This window comes from Neovison vison, chromosome 13 (genome assembly GCF_020171115.1).
Source record: "Neovison vison isolate M4711 chromosome 13, ASM_NN_V1, whole genome shotgun sequence".
Lineage (NCBI taxonomy): Eukaryota > Metazoa > Chordata > Mammalia > Carnivora > Mustelidae > Neogale > Neogale vison.
Window position 1 is genome coordinate 148601473 of NC_058103.1, and position 22037 is coordinate 148623509.

Consider the following 22037-nt stretch of genomic DNA (forward strand, 5'->3'; position numbering starts at 1 on the left):
AGGGGGTGATGTTCCCGGCAGGGACGAAAGTCTCCTGTTGGGATCTTCCCTCCTTGATGTGTGTTGAATTCAGGAAGGGGACGGGGTCAACACAGTCTGCTCACTTTTCAGACGGCCCAGAGTATCCCCCACGGACCTTAGAAGCGTCCCCCTTGCCGTGGCCACCCTGGGCTTCCACAGAACGAGACCCATCGACCTTCTTTTGTTTCCAGAGACGTTATTCACCAAAACCCCCTCCTACTTCCAGAGTCTTCTTAGTTAACTCCACCTCAGAGTCAGGCCCGAGGGGCCCCGCTGGGAGGGATCGGGGCCTTCTTCCGCAGCTGCAGCCTGGACCCCTGTGTGTGGCCACTGTCAGGGCGCCCACAGGTCTGTCCCGCGTCCTGCCTTCCCCTACCTCGAGAGGTGCCAACCCGACGCCGGTTCCTGCGTGTGCATATGGGCGCTCTGCCCTCGGAGCCCCGGCCCCGGCCCCACCTAGGTCCCCAGGGGGCGCCACACGCCAGGGACGCTCGCCGCCAGCCACCTGCAGGCCCTCAGTCCCAAACCCCAGGCGTGCTGAGGGCCTGTGTCTCAGGCCCCCTGGCCCAGCACATGCGGGCCAAGCTTAGCACGTTTTTCTGGGAAGAATCTGGTGTTTTAAAAAAACAGCAAAGTCAGACGTTTGCTGGGCTTCCCTATGCTTACTTTGCGGTGTGGTATTGTTTTTAATTATTGTCATTTCAGTATCTTAAGACTTCCTCAGGCATGACAAGGTCTCAGAATTTGCTTTGTAAGGGTTGACAAAGTCAAGTGGCCTCCGGGGACAGAATCCTTTTCCAAAGAGAGTTCCTGCCACTAAAGCTCCTCACCCAACTGTGTTCCGTGCAGCAGAACTTCCCCCTCTCTGCAGCCGCCTCTCCCTCATTGCCCCCTTCGCCCCTGCTTCCAGCCAAGCCTTGAACTCAGCCCAGAATCTGGCCTCAGGGAATTCAGAGCCGAGAGGGACAAGGGTTCCCTCCCATTGCCTGACTTCCAACCTCCCGATGTGCTCTCCCGAGGCCCCGGTCCCTCTCCCACCCGCCTTCCCAGCTCCCCAGCCCCTCCGCAGCCCACCGGGGACGGGGACCCTCGTGGGACCCTCGGACCCCGCAGAAGTCCCCTGGGCGGTCCCGCCCCTCCCGCTGTGTGTCCTCGAGACCAAGCTGCCCCCGCTGAAACCCAAGTGCCTGGGATGTCCCCTGCCCCCACGTCCTGGCAAACCCACACCCACCCTTCAGGGTCCGCCCCACGGCCTCCTGCCCTGCCCCCGCCCACTGCCTCCCCACCTGCAGCCCTAGCCACAAGCACAGCCCACCGAGGCCGCAGTTCCCACCTGGAACAGCCCTCTGGCCAAAGCTGGTCCAGGACAGCCGTCCACAGGGGCAGCATTCTCGGGGGTGCCCTGCCGTGGAGAAGGAGGAGCTGAGAAAATCGGACTTACCTGCTCATGCGTTTTCGCCCCCTCTCGGAACCTGAGCAGGGGATCAAGACGGGGCAGCAGGTGCTGGGATCATGAGGTTTCCCACTCACGACCACCCGCCAGGTGAGCCCGTGTAGGTGAATGAATTTACACGCAGAGCTTTGTGATGCTGAGGTCCGTAAGCTCACGGGAGGGGCGTGTGGTTTTCTGCTGCTGCTTCCCTGCCTCGTCCCGTTTCTGGAGGCGCCTGCGTTCCCCGGCGGTGGCCTCCGGTCAGCTCTGAAGCCAGCAGCCGCTCTCTCGGACTGTCCTGCCATGAGCCAGGAAAGCGCTCTGCGTTGAAGAACCCATGAGTTAGACGCCACCCCTGCCCGATAATCCAGGATCGTCTCCCCACCTGGAGTTCTATAACCTGAGTCACAGCTGCGAGGTTCCTGCTGCCATGAAAGGTCACAGAGTCCCAGGCTCCAGGGACTGGGCTATGGACAGTTTGGGGCTGCTAATCCAGGAAGTTTCTCCGGGAGGGCCTGGAAACCCCAGGTAGCCCCGAAGCCTCTGGTCTGCAGACCACCCCCCGAAGACCACCGGCACACACAGGCCACAAACTCAGGGCTGTGGCAGGGAAGCACGAGGCAGGCACAGAGTCACAGTGGGCTCCTTCCCAGGGCGGGGGCCCGGAAGCGCGAGGTCTCACAGGTCTGAGGCCCTTCAAAGTGGCCTGGGCTCTCCCGGTTCTGGAGAAGCCAGTTGTGCTCCGGCCCCCATTCTGGGCCCCACAGACCCCTCCCCCCAAATCAGCTGGGTTCCATTAGCACCAGAACATACCGTCTCACCTCACCCCTGCAGGTACGTACCTGGGGAAACTTGGGGACTCTCACCTCTGCGTTCCCAGGCTGGCAGAGCTTCTGGAAGGGTTCCAGGCAAGCGGAGGAGAAGCAGGAGGCCGGCCAGGTGGGGAGGCCGGCCAGGTGGGGAGCATGTCCCCTTGCGGGGGTGGGGCGTGGGCTAGAAGCTGATGTCTCCAGCCTTGGGAAGAGGCCTCTGGGCAGCTTCACATAAGAGGAACTAGAGGGTGGAGGAGCTCCGGGATGGTGGAGGCCGGGAGCAGGTGGGGTGGTCCGTCTGCAGAGTGGGGCACGGGTGAAGAGGCGAGACAGCCCGAAGGAGGACCCCAACATCACGAGTCGCTGCACAGGCAGCAAAGATGGGCCAGCGCAGAGGGGAGGGCGTCGGCACTGGAGGATGGGATCTGAACCGGGGGCGGGGGCGGGGCGGCTGCTGATGAAATCACCACAGAGGTCCTGAAATGGCCTGGGGGAGAGTGTCGGGGAAGGTGGCCCTGGGCTGGATGCTTGGAGACCCCAACACTCCAAAGCAGGAGGAGGAGTGGAGGAAGGAGGGATAGTCAGAAGTGAGACAGGACGGGGAAGGAAAACTTAAGCATCTCGGGAGGGTTATTTCAAAAGCCAGGTCAACTTGGCCAAATGTCCCGAGAGGTAGAAGGCAGGGCCCGATGTGGTGTTAGGAGACCCCGCAGGGAGGTGGCTCTCGCGGCAGGCAGGGCCACAGGCTAACCCAAAATGTAGCTGAGGGCCTGCGGACGGGAGCTGTCAGCAAAGAGCCTGTGTCCGTGGCCACAGAAACACTTCCACTCGTGGTGAGCTCCTACGCCAACACATCTGGCCTACCCAGCAGTTCCTTCAGGTTAAACCACCCTCTACCTGAAACCTTTGCTGTCAAACAGGATGGCCGCTGAGCGATCGCCAGAGCAGGGCAACATCTAAGAAATTCTCATACTCCCAAGTACACAAGCAGGACCCAGAGGGAGCCGAGGGGGAGACAGAGTGAGGCAGGGACAGAGGACACCTTGGCGGGCACAAGATCCCTCCTCTCCAAACCTCGAAAGATATGTAAGCCCCCCAGGACCTCTGAAGACTTACACTGAAGAAAAGGGGGTCCCAGAACTGACCAAGATCAAATCGCATGGGCCTGGTAGAACGGGGACTCAAACCAGAAACGAACCTGAATGAGGGGGGAAGAGATCTTGTTTCTTCCACTCCTGCGCTGTGGGTTGAGAGTCACACCACCTACATGTGTTTGGGAAGAGTTGGTTCTCTGCCTGATGCAGACTTTGTCACGTGAATATCTGTTCAAACAGCTCTGAAAAAATCTTTTCTGGTAGAATGAGTCTTTGAGATTAACTTTCCCCGCACAGCCAGGAACAAAAACGTACAATACACTCGGCTGCCTTCTGCTCAGATCGCTAGACCTGCAGAAGAAACATGTTTGTTGGGTTGGGAAGAGCTTTGGTATTGGCCCCATCAAGGCAAAAGGTCACCACCTGAAGGGCAGGTGTCCCATAAGCATACTCAAGCATGGGGCTGTCCCAAAGCAGGAACTGGAAATGTTGGCATACTCAAAAACTTTCAATCTGTTCCACCAAAAGCATATGGACCTCACCCCCCACTGCCATCCTTGCTTTGGCTCAGGAAGCGACCCCAGAGAACATCAACCTTCCCTTGGGGAGATCAAGAGCTTCCAAAATACCTTCTTTTTTTTTTAATTAAAGATTTTATTTATTTATTCGACAGACAGAGATCACAAGCAGGCAGAGAGGCAGGCAGAGAGAGAGGAAGGGAAGCAGGCTCCCTGCTGAGCAGAGAGCCCGATGCAGGGCTCGATCTCAGGACCCTGAGATCATGACCTGAGCCAAAGGCAGAGGCTTTAACCCACTGAGCCACCCAGGCACCCCATACCTTCTTAAGATATAAAGGATTTTTGAAATCCTGAAAGATTTTTGTTGATTTAAAAACAGACACAAACATTTTACTGATCTGTGTATTTTTACATAAACAACTCTATTACAATAAAATCAAGTGAAATTCACAAAGGTATACAAGTCTTCAAAGGGACATATTTTGGCCTTAAATATAAAAAGATAATTTGCCAAATAACATCATACTGAAACACATTAAGCAAAAACCATTAGAAACAGAAGAGAAATAGAAATTCCACAGTAGTGGGAGATGCACACACTTTCCTTAGTCTTAATGGATCAAGTAAGTAAAAATTAACTGCCCATAATATTAAAATTAATAAGGTCAAAGTAATACAGAGAGATTGAATTATGTTCCCTTCAGAGAATATATCTTCTTTTCCAGTTTCCTAGGAATATTTACTAAAATTGACAAGTTGTTAGGTCCTAAGAAGATAGCAGTAGACTCTAATGCAGAAACTGTACAGGCCATACCCTCTTTGACAGCAAAGCAGTTAAACTTGAAATGAGTAACAAATGTTAAAAACAACAACAGCAAATATCAAAATACCTGGAAGTTTGAAAGCATAATTTCAAATAGCTCTCCAGTGAAAAATGAAGTAAAATCTGAAATTGCAAATTGTTTATAACTTAGAACACCCTACTTAAAAATTTAAGGGATATGGATGAAGAAGTATTCAGAAGAGAAGTCACAACCTTACAATTGCTAGGAACCACGTCCATCATTAAATTAGACAAAGTCAAAATGGCATTCAACTAAAGAAAGTGAAAAAAAATTAAGGAAGTAACAAAAACTAACAAAAATCATAAAACGGTAAAAGAGTAAATTGGATTTAAGTGCCTTGAAAAGACTGATAAAATAAACTAATTCTGGAAAAACCACTCAGAATAAAGGGAAAGCACAGACACACAATGTTACTGATGAGAAAGGATAATACTCCACACGGGAAAATTTGAAAATCTTAATGGAATCTTTATTAACAAACTTAAATGGCCCAAAACTCACAGAATAGGAAGAAAGTCTGCAGAGACCAATGAGCCTGGAAAACATTTTAAAAGGTGTCAAAGAATTATTTCCTAAAAAGGCACTAGACTTGGACAGTTTTACACAGATTATAAAAACATGAAGGAGCAAAAAATTCTCAGTATTATTTAAACTGTTTCCAGGGCATAGAAAAAAAGAGAGCAAGAGCTCCCCCAGTTCTTGTTTTGTTTTGTTTTTGAAGAAATTAACATAAATTCAACACCAGAACCTGACAAAGCAGGACAAAAAAAATCACACAACTATCCATCTTAACAACGAAAAATCTGAAGATACGAGCAAGCCAAATTCAGAATATTCTTCATACTTTAAAGCTCTTTTTATTATACAAGTAAGACATGAGACTTGTAGAAAAATCAGAAAATACAGACAAGAACACAAAATAAAAATCTACCATAAACTAACCCACCATAAATAACCACTGTTAACATTGGGTGGAGATCTATATTAAAAGAACTATGCCTATACCAGGTTTTTCTAGAAATGCAAAGAGAGCTTAGACATTAACAAGTCTATGAAAAAGATTTCTCTTAGGTCATGATAAAAACCATTTGATCATCTTAAGAGATGTGAAAAAAAGGAATTTAATAAAATTCTAACATCCATTACTCATAAAGCTTTCAGCAAACTAGAAAAACATCATTTTAATATATAAATTCAAATGTTAAGAATATCTTACACTAAGAGTCAAATTTATACTTCTAGAGAAACACTAGAAGTATTCTTGCTAAGTAAAAAAAACATTTATGAAGAACATACAAAACCAGCACAATTATAACATGTTACTTAACGTTCTTCCAAAAGTGATCAATGTGATAAGGATAGGAAATAAGATAACTAAAAATATGGAGATAAAATTATCATCACCACAGAACCATTATCTACCTGAGAGAGGCAAAAGAATAACAACAAAACCATTAGAAGAAAAGAAAACTCAGTAATTGGCTGGTTACAAGATGAACCACCAACTGCCACATTAAATAAACCAGAATACACACTCACTGCTCTCTATGCAGAGCTAAGAATGAGGTAGATTGACGTGTACTGACCCAGGAAGATACCCGAGGTCTATTGCCAAGTAAAAAATGCAAGTAGTGGAAGAGTTGTAGTGTAGCATATGCTCAGAAGGATAAAAGAGAAAAACATTTTTAGAAAAAAAAAATGGGGGGACTATGCACCAACTGTTGACTATCTTAGGGCAGAGGGATTTTCATTATGGGGCAATTTGAGTCTCTATGTCTTCCCCTAATGTGTACATTTATACAGCTCTTATGCTTTAAATAAAAGTCAGTGAGTCTAATTTTCATTTTAAAAAAGTAGTGCTTTATATAAACAGTAAGCAATTGGAAAATACAATGAACAAGAGAGCTTGTTTATAATAGGAGCACAGCTTCAAAAATGACCCATGCTAGAAAAAATATACCGAGGTTACATAATACTTTATAAAGTTACTGAAATCAAAGTTGAAATATTATAAAGACGTTACTTCTCTCTGAAGAATTATAAGAGTAAGCTATAAATTTTTACATGATCCAATGTCCAATTCTTCTAAACATTACAAAATGATCCCAAATTTCTTTTAGAAATAGTCATATACAAAAAGTACTAACATTTTTTTTAAAACGTTTAATTCGTGGAGACATTTAGTCTAAACATGTGATGGCAAACAGTGGGGTACCAGTGCCAGACGTGTCGCACAGAAAGCTCAGAAGGACACTTCATGATATAGAAGGATTGGGTATACAGTAAAAAATGGAATTTCCTATCTGTAGAGAAAGGACACATTCCCCAATTTGGAAAAAAAAAATTCCTGATGGATCATAGATTTAGCTTTTCTTTTTCCACTTTATTTTTATTATTTATTTATTGGCCTATTTTTAAAAAAAATTCCAGTATAGTGCATACACTAATATTAGTTTCGGGCATGCGATATAGTGATCAAACAAATCTCTCACTCACTGCTCATCATGATGCGTGTGCTCTTAATCTCCTTCCCTTTGTTCACCCACCCCCCCACCCACCATAGATTTAACTGCTTAAAAACAATGAGAGTGTAAGAATAAAATCCTGGTGACTATTTATACAGTCTTAAAATTAGGATCCGAAAGATCTTCATAAGCCTGACAGCAAAGGTAGCAGGCATGAAGGGAAAGCTAGGTTTGAATAAAAAGAAAGAAATGCTTAAATGTCCAAACATTTTAAAAAGCCATATGTATTTTTTTTAAGAGATATTTATGGGGAAAGGAAGAACTTCTTAGAAATCACTAAGAAAGCTACACATCTTATGAGAAAAGGGACCAGAGGAGATGAATAAGTGAAGTACAAAAGAATACTTTCCAATCGATAGTTTTGCTAGTGAGGGTCACACTTGAATCAAACAATGCAAACCAAAACTGGCGCCACCGCCCCACGGGAACACCAGTGTTAAAGGGGGAGCAGGACATTCTCATGCAATGCTGGTGGGAGTATAATTTGGAATCATCTTTCAGGAAGGCAATTCGAGGCAATATATATTAAAAGTCCCAAAAATGTGTGTAGCCTTTTCTGTTAGTCCGGATAGGACATGTTAAGCTGCAGTGACAAATTAGCCCTGAAACCCCAGTGGTGTGATGCCCGAAGCTTATCATTTACCCCACGCTCCATTTCCGTGCAGGTGCGTGGGTGGGTGGCGTGAGGGGAGAAGGAGGTTCTTCTGCAGTCCCTCAAGGACACCGGCTGACAGACACCCCAGGGCCGGGACATCACCCTGTGTGTAGGCAGGGGTGCACAGCCTGGAGAACGGGTCATGGGCATCTCACAGTCTCAGCCTGGGAGCTTCCCAGGTCTCTTCTGGTCAGGTCTCACTGACCAGAAGGTCACAGGACCCTGCATGACTTCAGATGAGGGGGCTTGAGTGCAGTCTCCCGTGTGCCCAGCAAGGACAGGAGGAGACACAGAGCAGCGTGGATGCTGCTCTCCACACTTCGGAGCTACCGAGTTCGATTTTAGAAATGGTCCTCAGTAAGTCTGACAAGTTTACAAAGATGTTAGAACAATGGATTTCATCATATCCTTGACCGTGACTAAAAAAATTGGGAACCACCCAAGTATCCATGGGAAAACCCATATAGACATTAAAAATGATGAAATTTACCTCGAGTGACATATAGTCATGATATAATGTCACAATTGAAAAAAGTTACGAAACAGTTATGTGTAACATAATTGTATTTCATGAAAAAGAAATGAAATGAATACAGGCGCATTAAAAAAAGTCTGAAAAGAGATACACTAAAATGTTAACAGTGGTTATAATCAGATGGTCTAACAGCAGGTGATTTTTTTTCTTTTCACTCATCTGTAGTTTCTTTTGAAAAATGTATATATTATTTAGGTACCAAAAATGCATTTAAGAAGGGAAAAAGAAACACGCCCTCATACTTCTGGGAGAGTCCACATGACCACCTCATACTAATCATTAAATTCTTATATTTGTTATAAGATATGCCTAATGGGCTGTTATATCACAAAACATTGCTACAATTTATTTAAAGTCAGGACTTTACATTGAAAGCAGTACAACAGGGTAAAAATAGTAACACGTTCCCCACAGCTGCCAATCATCAGACCTGTCAATCATCTGCCAAAATGTCCCGCAGTCTGGCCTTCTGCCAGGTGTGCCAGGGGTCTGTGTGGCCTCGGGGACCACGTTTCACAAGGCTCTGCATCATCAAAGAGAGTAGGGCTCTGTACATATTGACCCAAAACAAAAGACCCACAAACTCTTCTCAGAAACAGATTCCAGAACATTCAGCATCACTACCAAGATTATCAAAGACCATTCTTAGGTATATATATATTTTTATTTAAAACACTTCCTTATAGTTTCTCCCACTTTTTCCAATCACACACACACACACACCCCACACACGCACATATGCACACCCTCCTAAGTTCACTAGAACATTCCTTCCAGCTGCCAAATTATTACCAAAGTCATCTTCTTGCCTGGCTGGTTTTTAAAGAGGAAAACCCCATACCCTTGAGACAGGTGTACAGAAAAGACAGGTAAAGAACATACATTTCTGCACAGGATTCCCTCTCTGTGATGCCCCCACCACCGCCCCTCCAAATATATGATATTCCTTTTGAAGAAATCATGTACTCAGAATTAGGCTCCTTTTAAACCATGCACACCATTTAAAAATACATACAGACAATGATTGCAAGCTTCTATATAAATTGTCAGCGCTTCAAAAATCCAGTGACATTTCAAGGAAATAAAAGAGTCATGACTTTTAGAAGGACCAATGGCACAAACAACCCACTTTCAGTGACGAGCAAAGGGCATGATGGTCTCCATCTCAAAGGGCAGACTCTTTTGAACGCCTATTCTAAAATCCCATCACAGCTGCCCCCTTTTAAGGTACACCCCGGTACAGTCCGTGGCCTGCCCAGTGGCTGGCTCTTATCCAACACTGCCTCGATTTCTAGACAAAAGCAGTCCCTTAGAATGGTCTGATCTCTACTCTGTACTACCCCAGACTCGATGCTTCACGCCAAATACAGTATCTACCCAAACCACTGGGCACCCCCAATCCTCAAGGCAGAGTTCACGGGCTGCCTGAGTCTGAAGCAGTCCACAGGGAGTCTGCAGACTGGAGACCACTGCCCACCTGGACAGTCTTCCTGGGGTCAAGCCAGGCCCCGTTCACCCTGCTGTAACCATGGGGCTGGCCTGCTCCTTCCCCAGAGCTGGCTCCGGTCGGGCAGGAGTGGGCAGCGGCTGGACAACCTCCCACCAGAACCCGGCTTACCCCTCTGCCCTCTCAGGGCTCCCCACCTGTTCTGGACAATCCGCTCTACCACCACCAAAGCAAGCAAAAAACAAAGAACTTGCAATGTTTGTGTTCTGCAGATCTGGCCTCTCAGAGCTTGGACACTGTTTTAACCAACATGCTCTCAGAAAGATCTCTGCAGAGCCAGAGACATTCAAACATGGAACTTAGGGTCTGTAATAACTATTAATATAATTCTGGTTCTCTCGTTTGTAAATCATCACTTGCTGTGGACATATATTAAAATAACTTAACTGCCATGTGCCCTCATCAGGGTCCCAGAGAACTTTTGTCTTGGCACGCAAAGGTCACAGAAGGAGAGCAGTGGCCTGGCGCCCAGAAAGACACCGGACCGAGGTCCGGAAGAGCTGGATACACAGAGCCTATGAAGGCTGCTGGGTGACGGGCATGTCGCTGTCTGTCTCTGTTCCCCATCTGCAAAATGGGGAATGACACTGCCCAATGCTCTCACCCACCTGAGGTCTAACGTGACAGCAAGCAGGACAGCACGGGACAGAAGGGCCACCCAAGTTCCAGGTCTCTGTGGATGCTGGCTCACTCTACCTTCAAGGCGTGGCCACACTGTCCCAACCTGTCATTTGGGGGTTGCATTCCCTGGACACTAGTAAGACCCCCCCCCTCGCCACGTCCTTCTCGATTTTGATGCACCCAGTTGGGTCTTTACTTAGAAGAAAAATTATTATTATTCTTAAAGATTTATTTATTCGAGAGAGAGAGAGAGAGAGAGCATGAGCAGGGGGAGGGGCAGAGGCAGAGGGAGAAGTAGACCCCCTGCTGAGTGGGGAGCCCCACAAGGGGCTCAATCCCAGGACCCTGAGATCATGACCTGAGCCAAAATCAAGTCGGCCGCCTAACTGACTGAGCCACCTGGGCGCCCCAGGAGGAAAATTATTTTTAAGGCCCATTATGATGAAGGGGTTCCACGGTTCACCTCGCCTCCTTCAGGCCCCAGGTTTCACAGATGCAGGAAAAGAGCTAATCCCTACCCAGGCGACCAGCCCTGGACACGTCAACCTCGGGAGACGTGACCTGGCAAGGAAGCGGGGTCCTGGCTCGCCACGGCCGAGCAGCACGGCCTGGTCGGCGGGTCCACGAGTGCGAGGCGGGTGTGAGGCCCGTGGTCGGCCTCGGTGAGGGCCACCGAAGGACATCTCTGTAGTCAGATGTTCCCGTAAGCGAGGGCATGGAACTGGCTCGGGCAGAAGGTGGGATACATGCAGCACCCATGGGACCCACCCTCGTGGTGCCAGGGCCTGTCTCTCCACAGACCCTCCGTGTTGCCCCCAGGGCCATCTTTTCTTAAATAAAGCCAGCGAAGAAGCACTAAGATCTTTAGAGAAAAGCAGAAGGGAGTGAACGGCCAGTGCTGTCCTATAGCTGGGGTGCCTTCCCCGCTGAACCTGACACCCCCCCCCAGGGGAGCCCCTCCTGCTCTTGGCTCCTGGGCTGCAACACAAGAGGCCACAGTGCAGATCCTCCCACCTGGAAGGCGCTGACCACACTGCTCAGGGACCACGGGTCCTGACCACGGAGGGTCGCAGCAGCCCACCGTCACGGTGCTGCCCCCGCAGAGCTTCCCACTGCCACCGCTGCAGGACGCACGGAGAGCTCTGGCAACTCTATCTTCCTGTCACTGTGCCCCCACCTCACCCCCAGCAGGTTCCAGTCGGCCAAGACTGTTCCTTCCAGATCTGTAAGTCACTGAGCAGACGGGGTGGCGGGCATTGAAGCCCCGAGCTGAGGTTTTGGGATCCCAGCATGGACTGCTCCCAGGCAACTAGCTCCAGGTCCCATCTGCTGATAGGTGGGCTGGCCTGTCCTGAGAAGAAACCCCTGGAGCCGGCGCTGGGCCATGGGGCCGAATCATGGCCAGCCCAGCTCTCTGGGCTCCTGACCAGCAGGGAGCCGCTTGCTACTCCCCTGAGAGCCATCTGGGGCTCCGGGGAAAACGAAGGCCAGCAGCAGCGTGTGTCAGGTCACCAAGAGGTACCACCGGAGCACAAGATCCGGAGACCACCAGAGACCATAATTTCCACTTTGTCTGCCATGAGCCCAGTGTGTCAAAGCGGAGCTGCTCCCCAGCCTGCAGGTGCGCCCCCCATCCCCACTCTGAGGTGCCCGGGTGCCCAGCCGGCTGGCCTTCCCTCCCTCACCCGGACAGGAGCTCTCTGCTCAGAGACATGGTCTCAACAGCAGGGTTCATCCCAGGGCCTGGCTCACATGTGCATGTGCCCACCTGCCTCCTCAGGCTGTTTCATTGTTCACCCAAATCCACTAGGGGGAAATTCTAGAAACCCTGTCTAGAAGGAGATGTTCTCTTGGTGGTTCCCAAAGCAGGCAAGGGGGTTAAGGAGACACCAAAGACTCCATCACACAGAAAGGCATTTAGAAATGACCATGGCCAGGGATTCAAACCATCTTGCCACATGCAGGGAGCCCAGATGCCCCTGGCCCTGCTGAGAAACTCAGTAAGAGAGGAGGGCCTTATGGTTCTGGTCCTTTCCTCAGCAGGAACAGACAGAGGGCAGGGGCAGAAGCTCCTGTCGCTAAGGCCAAGGCTCGGACAGTTTGAGCAGACTCTCTCTTGAGGACTCCTGTGATTTATTTCTTAGTTGTCCAGTCCCAACGTGGGGTCCCAGCCTACATCCCCACCCTAGAGAAACAGGGTGGCCCCAGTTCAAAGGCACAGGGGGGCAGAGCAGCATGGATGGGCTAGTGAGCGGCCTTGGACCAGCTCCTGCTGCCTCCTCTGCCACCCACCCTGCCCGGGGGCACCCGGAGGCAATCCAGAAGCTGGACTGCACACCATCAGTCGAACTCCTGTCCAGCGTTCCAAGAGGATGGATTGTCCAACAGGGTCCGATGGACTCCGCTGAGGGGGTTGATTAAAACACTAAGTGCTGTTTAAATGTTTAGTCGAACAAATATTTATTAAGCACCTACTCTATGCCAGGCACCGTCACCGCGTGTGGCTCCCACCGCACAGCGATCTGCTCCGAAATTAAAACCCGGGAAAGGAACGTTGTGGCAACCCTACACACAGGAGGTGGGAGGAAGGGGCGGAGGGGAGGCAGGCGGTCCCGCGCGCCCCCGACACCTGTTCTTTCTCGACCAGCGTCTACTAAGTGGCTGCTGGAAAGCATCTGGGTTCTGACCCGGAGGACAGCTGCTCCCCGTGCCCCCCCCGCCCCCGCACGGGCACCCGGACACTCCGCGCTCCTCCGAAGGTGTAAAGGGTGTGCGTATTTGGATTAGAAAACACCTTGCTCAGGTGGTGCGGTTGCAACAGCCCTTGAGAAAGATACAACCGTCCCCGCCCTGACCGCGTGACCGCGGACGGGGGACCCGGCGCGGGGTTCCTGAGTCAGCGGCTTCCCGGGGTCCGCAGCCTGGCCCGGCGGGAGGCGAGAGCGACGGCACCACCCACCACCGGAGCGCAAACGCGCCCCCTCCCCCGCCCGACACACGCCCTGCGGGGACACAGGCACCGCCCACGGGAGGACGCCCCGCCCCCAGCCCGCGGACACACGCCCTGCGGGGACAGAGGCACCGCCCACGGGAGGTCGCCCCGCCCCAACCCCGCCCCCAGCCCGCGGACACACGCCCCGCGCGGACAGAAGCACCGCCCACGGGAGGTCGCCCCGCCCCAACCCCGCCCCCAGCCCGCGGACACACGCCCCGCGCGGACAGAAGCACCGCCCACGGGAGGTCGCCCCGCCCCAGCCCCGCCCCCAGCCCGCGGACACACGCCCCGCGCGGACAGAAGCACCGCCCATGGGAGGACGCCCCGCCCCCAGCCCGCGGACACACGCCCCGCAATGACAGAAGCACCGCCCATGGGAGGACGCCCCACCCCCCCACCCCACCCCCCCGGGCCTGCCCCTAGTTGTCGGACCCCAGCTTGGAGAGGCCGCGGCGGAAGTCGTGCAGGTCGTCGATCTTGCCGTCCAGCACCTCCAGGAAGCTCTTGAGCTCGACCTTGAGGTGGCGCTGGCGGTACTTACTCTCCTCGATGTCCGTCTTGAGGGACCGCACCTTGTCCTCCAGGTTCTGATTGTCTCTCTCTGCCGCCTGGAGCGAGACCAAGGCGAGAAGGGCCTGGAGCGGAGCCAAGGGGGCGCGTCCGCCGAGACCCTGCCCCAGCCCAGCTGTCCCCTCTCCCGGGCCTGTGACGGGGAACATCAGTGCAGAATGTGCGGCGTCCCGGTGCGCCCCGCTCTCCTGCCTGTTCCCCGGCCGAGGTGCTGACAGGCGGAGCGCAGGACCCAGTCTGGCCTGGTAAAGGACGGCCCGACACGGTGCAGAGCTCGGGTCCTGCCCGGAGGAGCCGGCTGCAAGTGGGCCCTTTCACAGAGGCCCAGCAGAGGAAATGTGCCCGCCCTCCTCCCTGAAGGGTCCGCAGAGGCCACACGTGAGCTCAGCTATGGGAGAGAGAAAGGGGACAAACCACGCAGTGACTTGTTTCCTTCGTTCCACGGAGAGGCCAAGGCCTCCCTGTCCTCAGTGAGGCAGGATGGGCCGAGCCTGACTCAGGGCCGGCAGTCCCTGCTCTGGGATCAGGCGGTGTGACTGGGGAGCCAGTTGGGCTCCTCCTAAGGGCAGGGTGGCTTTGAGTCCCTAACGGAGGCATAGGCCAGTGGCCCCCACACCCAGTGAGGGGCTGACTTTCTGGGTTTACAGGAACCAGTGACTGATACTGGGGTCGTACACCTGAATAACGTGCTCCTGAAGTAGGGGGAGGTGAAAGCGGACGTGATCAGGAACCTGAGGCCAGTGAGGGGCACCGCTCAAGGTCATGTTCAAGGTCACTGGCTGAAGAGTAGAGAGGTGGCCCTGCTCTGGGGCTTACCCTCTCTGCCCTCCCCTCCCCCCACTCCTCACAGCCCTAAGGCTCCATGGAGACTTCTGGGGGTGGGACACGGTCCCTGCACTACAGCTCTGCACAAGCCACTTTGACAGAAGCACAAAAAGCACAAGCCAGTCGTGCGGGGACTGCGGGCTTCTCCTGACTAGGAAGTCACTCTTCTTTACCAGGGGAGCTGTGAGAGGGAGGCCCCAGAGAAACGAGTAACACCACGGATGCCTTCTGGATGGGCCAAGGTGAAGGGAGGCGCCCCTCCTACCTCTAACTTCTCAGAGACGTATTCACACTCCGACATGAGCTGAGGTATGATTTCGCTTTGTTTGCGGAGGTCTTTCAATTCCTACAGGGGACGAGATTTGAGAAAGGATGTGAAAGCAAGTCAGATACAACGTCTTCTTGAAAACCTTAAAAAAGCACGATCTGTGTGTATGTTAGCGGAAGCAGCTCTTGGAGTCTACACCGTCCTCGATAATAACAGAGGTACTGGAGTCAGTACTCAGCACGCGGGTAACCTCGAAGGCTGAGTGTGTCACGTGTGTTATCCCGGGAAGCTTGTACACCACCACAAAGAGATGGGGATTCTCAGCATCCCCATCTTCTAGGCAAACTGAGGCAGAGGCTTGGTGCCTGGTCCACAGTCTCCAGCGTCTGTGCACTTAGTGGTCCTGCGCCCCCTCCCCCAGAAAACAAACGCCCGCACTGCAGGGGCTCTCGCTGGCTGGACAGCACAAAGCCACTTCCGAGGACAGATCACCTACAAATGTTTCCAGCTGTTTTGTCAATGTCCGGCTCCCCCTTGCGTCCCAGCCTCGGTGCAGCTCTTGGCTGGCCCCGTGCTGCCCCCCCTCCCACCCAGGGCTGGTCACACACCCCCCACCCCAAGACACCTGCCGTGTCGTGGAGCACAGGGCCGGCGGGCGCCTCCACTCACCGTCTCCTTCTCCCGCAGCTCCGACTCCAGCTCCTCGATTCTCCTCTTGAGCTGCGTGTTCCTCTCCTTCTCCCGGTTTATCTCGCTGCACTGCTCCTCCAGCTCGTCAATCTGTAACACACCCACAGGCTGAGGCCGGGAGGCTCCCCTACTCCGGCCGCTGAGCTGTTCACCACGACTGAAGTTCACCACGGCCGTGACGCTCTCACAACGAACTGCGAACTAACCCATTTATGCATTGTTCCCTGTGGCTACGAGCAGACCCCGTGTGGGTCTGCTGCCCGCCCTTCCCTGCGTGCACAACGCCAGCAGAGCCATGGCAGTCACAAAACCTGGCCACGGGATGCTCCCGGCTTCCCTTTCCCACTCACCGCCACAGGGGGGAAAGGCAGTTTGCTTTAAAGTACTTGTCTCGAGTAGGGACCAGGTGTCCCATGAATCTATCTGCTTCTCCCCATAATGACTTTTTACATCACTTGATCATGTCCTGAATTATTCTATTTCATCTGAAAGGTTTAAGACTGCAGGGAAGAGAACTGATCAACGCTGTGGGTCACCGGCCACCAAGTGAGACGCAATGACATTTCAAACATTCTAAACCCGGGTGACCTTTCCTTACGGACGCACGCAGGAGGGCCTGGCCCGTGGCGAGCCTCCTCCGGGAGAGCTGAGAGGTACAGGCTGGACGGGCGAATCCCCAGAGTGCCTTCTCCTCCCCTTCCCAGGCCTGACCCCTCGGAAGGGGTTCAAAGGCCTCACAGCCTTGGCCTTGAGTGCCGACATTGCACGCTTCCCAGTGGCCAGAGAGAGAGTGCAGAGTACAAGGCAGAAGGGAACCAGCAATAACACAAAAGCCCCACACTGGTGGGGTCCCACAAGCAGGCAGGAGGCCTCAAGGCCAAGGGCGCTGGGTGGTCATCATGACGACACTTTCAGAGGCAGCTGCGTGCCAGCCCCCGGGATCTGAACCCCCAGCCCCAGGAGCCACTGGGGACTCCACCCCCTTCTACCTGGTGTCCTGGAAATCAAGTTCCCAGTGCTTCCCAATCGGGCAGCAAACTCTAAGGAGTGTACTTCCCCTCCTCCCCCGTCACACTCGTGCAAAGGGACAGAGCCAGCTCCCTGCTTGGAAAGAAGACCGGGCATTCGATCCCGCTGGCAGCCAGATCGGCCTGGCCCCGGCAGGGAACGCACGGAGTCAGCACTTGGCCTGGTGCCCTCGCGGTCAGCACTTGCAGCATGGAAGTGAGACAATGACACGAGGCAGTTTTATGTGCCATCTGCAGCGAAGATGGGCGAGCAGGGGAGTGGCCTCTGGGGGCTCCATCCAGGCTCCACTCAGGGCAGCTTACAGATGGGGGGGCCGGGGAGAGCGAAGACCTGTCTTGGGGTGATGTGACCCCCTGACACTTACACGGTAGCTGCTGCCCACGGCCTGCCAGCCGTGCTGAGCGTCAAAGCATGGACAGACAGGGACCCCGGGGTCTCCATGGGGGCCTTTCTGGCAGCGGTGGCGTGGCAGTCGGGCGGCGGAGGGCACGCTCCTGGTGGTTCCCTGAATCTCTTGTCCTCGCTCACCCTCTGGCTCTCTGTCCTCTACCCAAAATGAATGCACCACGGAGCGTGCCACAGGAGGGCCACCCCCGACCGGCGTCGGAGGGGTGAGGCCGGACGAAACCTGCTCACTCCCTCCTGTTCCTGCTCGGGAAAGTGGGGAGGTGGGGGGAGCGACAGGGACAGCGACCCTTCCTCCCGTGCGGGGAGCGGCAAGGGAGGGCGGCGGGACAAGTGAGGCGGACGGGGACCCCCGGCGCCCCGGCACCCACCTTGTTCCGGAGCCGGTCGTTCTCGTCGCGGCAGACGGAGAACTGCCTCTTCCACTGCTCCAGGCTGGCGGCCGACTCCTGCAGCGCCGTGGTCAGCCGCGCGTTGCTCTCCCGCAGGGTCTGCAGCTCCATCTCCCATTTCTTCACGTTGGCGGCACTGCGGGCGGGCCAGGCGGTGACCCGGACGCCGGGGGCCACCCACCCCGCCTGACCCCACACCATACCCTGGCCCCCCCGCCGGCCACGGGGATCAGGTGCCACGAAGGGCTGGAGCCTCTCTAGTGCCAACAGGTCGCCTCGCCGGGCTGCTTTCTTAAAGAACCGCTTCAGGAAGGCACAAAACTCTTGGGGAAGGAGCAGCTGAAGCTCGGAAGGAAGCCCTCGCTCCCTGCAGAGCCCCTGCCCCAGTCGCTGCTGTCCTGTCTCTTCCTGAAGCGAGCCCCAAGGTCGCAGGCTCTGAAACAGGCCCTCGAAGGTCTCAGGAATCCCTGACACCCGGGACCCTGGGCGTGACGGGCAGCCCAGCAACACGTGACAACCTGTGCCTCCTCCCAGCCCGTAGGGAATCCAAGCTGACGTCCAGAGGGCAGAGGGGACAGGGACTGTGTGTCCCCCTGGCCGACCGCACGTCACCTCAGGGGTGGGGGAGGTCCACAGGTCTGTGGGACGCCTCCGTGCGACCAAAGCAACCTCGCCTTGGTCTTCCATCCTACGTGCTCCACAGAGGAGAAGTTTCAAGAAACAAACTGCAATCGGGCTCCCCTCAGGGGCTGGTTCACGTTCCTTCTGCCTCCTGGCTTTGCAGCCCACACGTGCATGGAGCTGCAGGTGCCCCAAGGCCAGAGCTGCATAGGACACGGAGGACACGTGGGCACGCAGGACACACAGACACGCAGGACATGTGGGCATACAACATGCAGGACACGTAAGACACACGGACAAGCAGGACCCGTAGGACCCTCAAGACATGCAGGGCACACAGGACACGCAGGACACGTGGACACACGGACACACAGGACATGTAAGATGTAAGACACAAGGACACGGAGGACCAGCAAGACACACAGGACATGCAGGACACGTGGGCACACGGACACACAGGACGTGTGGGCACACAGGACACATGGACACACGGACACAGAACATGTGGGCACGCAGGATACGCAAGACATGCAGGATCCACAGGAAACAAAAGACACAAGGACATGCAGGACCCGCAAGACAAGCAGGGCATTCAGGACACGGAGGCACACAGGACACGTGGACACACAGACATGTGGGCACACAGCACACACAGGACACGTGGGCACGCAGGACACACAAGACACACAGGACACACAGGACACGCAGGACACACAGGACATGTGGACACACAGACACGTGGGTACATAGGACACGCAGGACACACCCCACTCAAAGTGTCCGGCTTCTAATCAATCCGGCCTGGCTGATGTCACTTCTGTCTCTAAAGGCCTTTTTTTTCGGGGGTGGGGTGGGTAGGTAAGTAAATAGAATGTTTCTCAGTAACCTGTGTTCTCCTCCATCCCACAGCCTCAAGGACGGAGGAACATGACTAGAAATACAAGCTTTCAGTTTCAAACACCACAGGCAAAAAATAGCAAGATGGAATCTGGTTAATCTCAGAACTCATGATGGAGAATTTAAGCTGCTTTAGGGAAATGGCTTCACACCCATTCCTAGAATGCCCTTGCTCATTAAGTTGGGATTTAAAAAAACCTTTATTTTTAGGGGTGGAACGTTTTCATCCAACAGCATCTTGTGTCTTAAACAACAAAAGAGTGAAAAGCAGGCAGGATGGTGGGGAAATCGCCTTGACATGACCTTAAGCAAGGACGCATTTTACCACCGAGACTCCGTTTCCTCAGTTTACTCCTGTAAAATGGAGTTAATGTGATCTAGCTTTTTAATGGGGCAAGTCTGGGGAGAGCAGCTTCTCAGCCACAGAAAGGCTGGGGGGAGATGGCCAAGCCCCCGCCTGGGGTGAGGACAGCGTGATTCCCAAGGACAGCCGCTCTGAGCAGGCTCACGGGGCCAGCCCAGCCGTCGGGAAATGGGCCACGCTCTCCAGACAGGAAAATGTAAGCACAGCCTGTGTAGTCATTAAAAATTAAAATCATGTTGATCTTATTATGGGGATCGTGTTAAATTTATGCATCCATTTATAGGAAATGGATTCTTTTTAAAATATGAAGACATTTCTACCACCTCCCAATAGAATATATCTTTCTATTTGTTAAATTATTCATTTATGGCCCTCAAAATCATTTTAAAACTTTCTTCACAGAGATTCTGTGCCCTTAAGTTTTCTGTATTTATGTTTCTAGTTCATGTAATTCATGGTTTTAGTTCGTATCACAAAGGAATTTCTCATCTTCAAATACATATTTTATGTGATGCTTGTTTGTATCTAGAAAAGCTATTGATTTTTGTGAGAGGTTGTATTCTTAATAGTTTTTTATAGATTTTTCTTGGATGTTTGAGATTCAGTCTTATTCTGTACAAATCAGTGATATATTTGTTTCCTCAAAAAAGCAGAACAAAACAGAAGCCCAGGGACCAGTCTCTCTCACACTCGTCCACACACACACACACACACACACACACACACCCCTCTTTCACACAATCGGAAGTCTCGCACACACACAGGCGGGCACACATGCTCCTGGTCTGGGCGGTCAGACAGAGAACAGCCGTGAAGCCAGCCGGCCTTGCTTTGGCCCGGAGACAAGACCAGACACTCTGAGCAGGACCTGGTCTCCTCGTGAAACCCCACCTGGCGGGAAAGGCCGCGGGAGGCAGTGACCTTGGGAAAAGGCCCTGTGGATTGCAAACAGCCGTACCTCTGTGTCAAGGCGATCTTCAGCTTGTCGTTCTCAGACTTAAGCTGTGCGTCAGCAGGACCCACGTGAGAGGCCTTTTCATCGTCTGTCCCGTTGACGCTGGACACCTGAGTAGAAGACGGGGTTTCACACCAGGTTCCGGGCCAAAGGGAGTCACCCTCACACCGGATTTGCTCATAGTAGCAGCAGGTCAGGCATAATGAGGAAGTATGTTCATGAGCAGGGGACAGCCAAGTTGTCAGACCAGAATGCGGCCAAGACTAGCACGAGAGGCTAGCGATCATTACATTCTACCGCGGAAACTTAATTTTAAAAATGGGGGGGGGGCACCTGGGTGGCTCAGTCAGTTAAGTGTCTGCCTTCGGCTCAGGTCATGATCGCGCCCCGCATCAGGCTCTCTGCTCAGCCAGGAGCCTGCTTCTCCCTGTGCAGCTCCCTGCGCTCCGGTTCTCTCTCTCTGTATCTCTCTGTCTCAAATAAATAAATAAAATCCTTAAAAAAAGTTGTTTAAAAAAAAAAAAAAAAGACCCAAGGGAAAGGCCCAGAGGAGTCCAGGAAAGCTGAGAAAGCGTGTGAACCTTCCTGACCAGAGCACACTTCCGTCGTGGTACCCCACTCCGCAGAGCCACCAGACAAGCCTGCATGCCCGGTCTCCCTTATTCAACACCAAAGCCACGGACGAGAGGGGAGTGAGGCTTACAACAGGGGGACAAGAAACAGTGAGTGAGGAAAAGGGAAAAAGTATCAGAATGAGGACAACCTATAGCCCCTGGGGCCAGAGAGAGAGCAAGACGCGCGAAACCAGCAGGGACGAGCTGTGGGTGTGTGTGTGGCCTCCACGGCTCGTTAGCGTTATTATAAATATTCTGAAATATTTTCTGTAATAAGTCATGCCACAGGGCGGTGAAATCTCATTTGCTCTTGGAGAAGATCTTAGATCTTGGCCTCCACTGAGCATAAAGGCAAAGGAAAGAACCACGGAGGGAACGATGCCTACATTTGACTACTGCTGAATTTCTGCACTGGAAAAAAAAAATGCCGTCAACAAAATTAAAAATGCACAAAAACCTGGGGAAAATATCGGCTGCCGAACATTTGCATATATGAAAAACAAGATGTTAATACCTTTCTTATCTGAAAAACTTCAAGAGGCCTTGTCTTTTTAGAGCCACATGCTGACATAGCTATGGGGGAAATGATAAGATGTTTAAGATTTGCTTAAAATTCAGGGGGAGGGGGAAGGGGGGGTACCAAGCAGACAATTGATCATAAATTCCTAATTGTTTAAAGCTGATCTGTATGTCGCATGGAGGTTCATTATACAATTCTGCCTAGCTTTGAGTATGTTCAAAAAAACCATGTTAAAAAATAAAATTCCTAGAAAGCAACACAAAAAGGGGGCACCTGGGTGGCTCAGTCGGTTAAGCATCTGCCTTTGGCTCAGGTCATGATCCCAGG

The 22037-nt window shown here is 52.5% G+C and overlaps 1 protein-coding gene across 4 annotated transcripts in view; it reads right to left on the reverse strand.

Annotated features, from left to right (window-relative positions):
• Positions 1 to 3670: 3670 nt before the first annotated feature.
• Positions 3671 to 22037, reverse strand: part of HOMER2 (homer scaffold protein 2) — a 90577-nt gene continuing 72210 nt past the window's right edge. For 3 of the 4 annotated variants that reach the window (XM_044230293.1, XM_044230294.1, XM_044230295.1), the window contains exons 5-9: positions 20580 to 20686; positions 17719 to 17875; positions 15893 to 16003; positions 15221 to 15301; positions 13980 to 14168 (exon numbers count right to left, since the gene is read on the reverse strand). In XM_044230293.1, coding sequence (XP_044086228.1) covers positions 13980 to 14168; positions 15221 to 15301; positions 15893 to 16003; positions 17719 to 17875; positions 20580 to 20686 — 645 coding nt within the window. Of the gene's footprint in view, positions 3711 to 13979; positions 14169 to 15220; positions 15302 to 15892; positions 16004 to 17718; positions 17876 to 20579; positions 20687 to 22037 lie in introns of those variants that run through there. The other variant, XM_044230296.1, reaches the window with a different exon arrangement.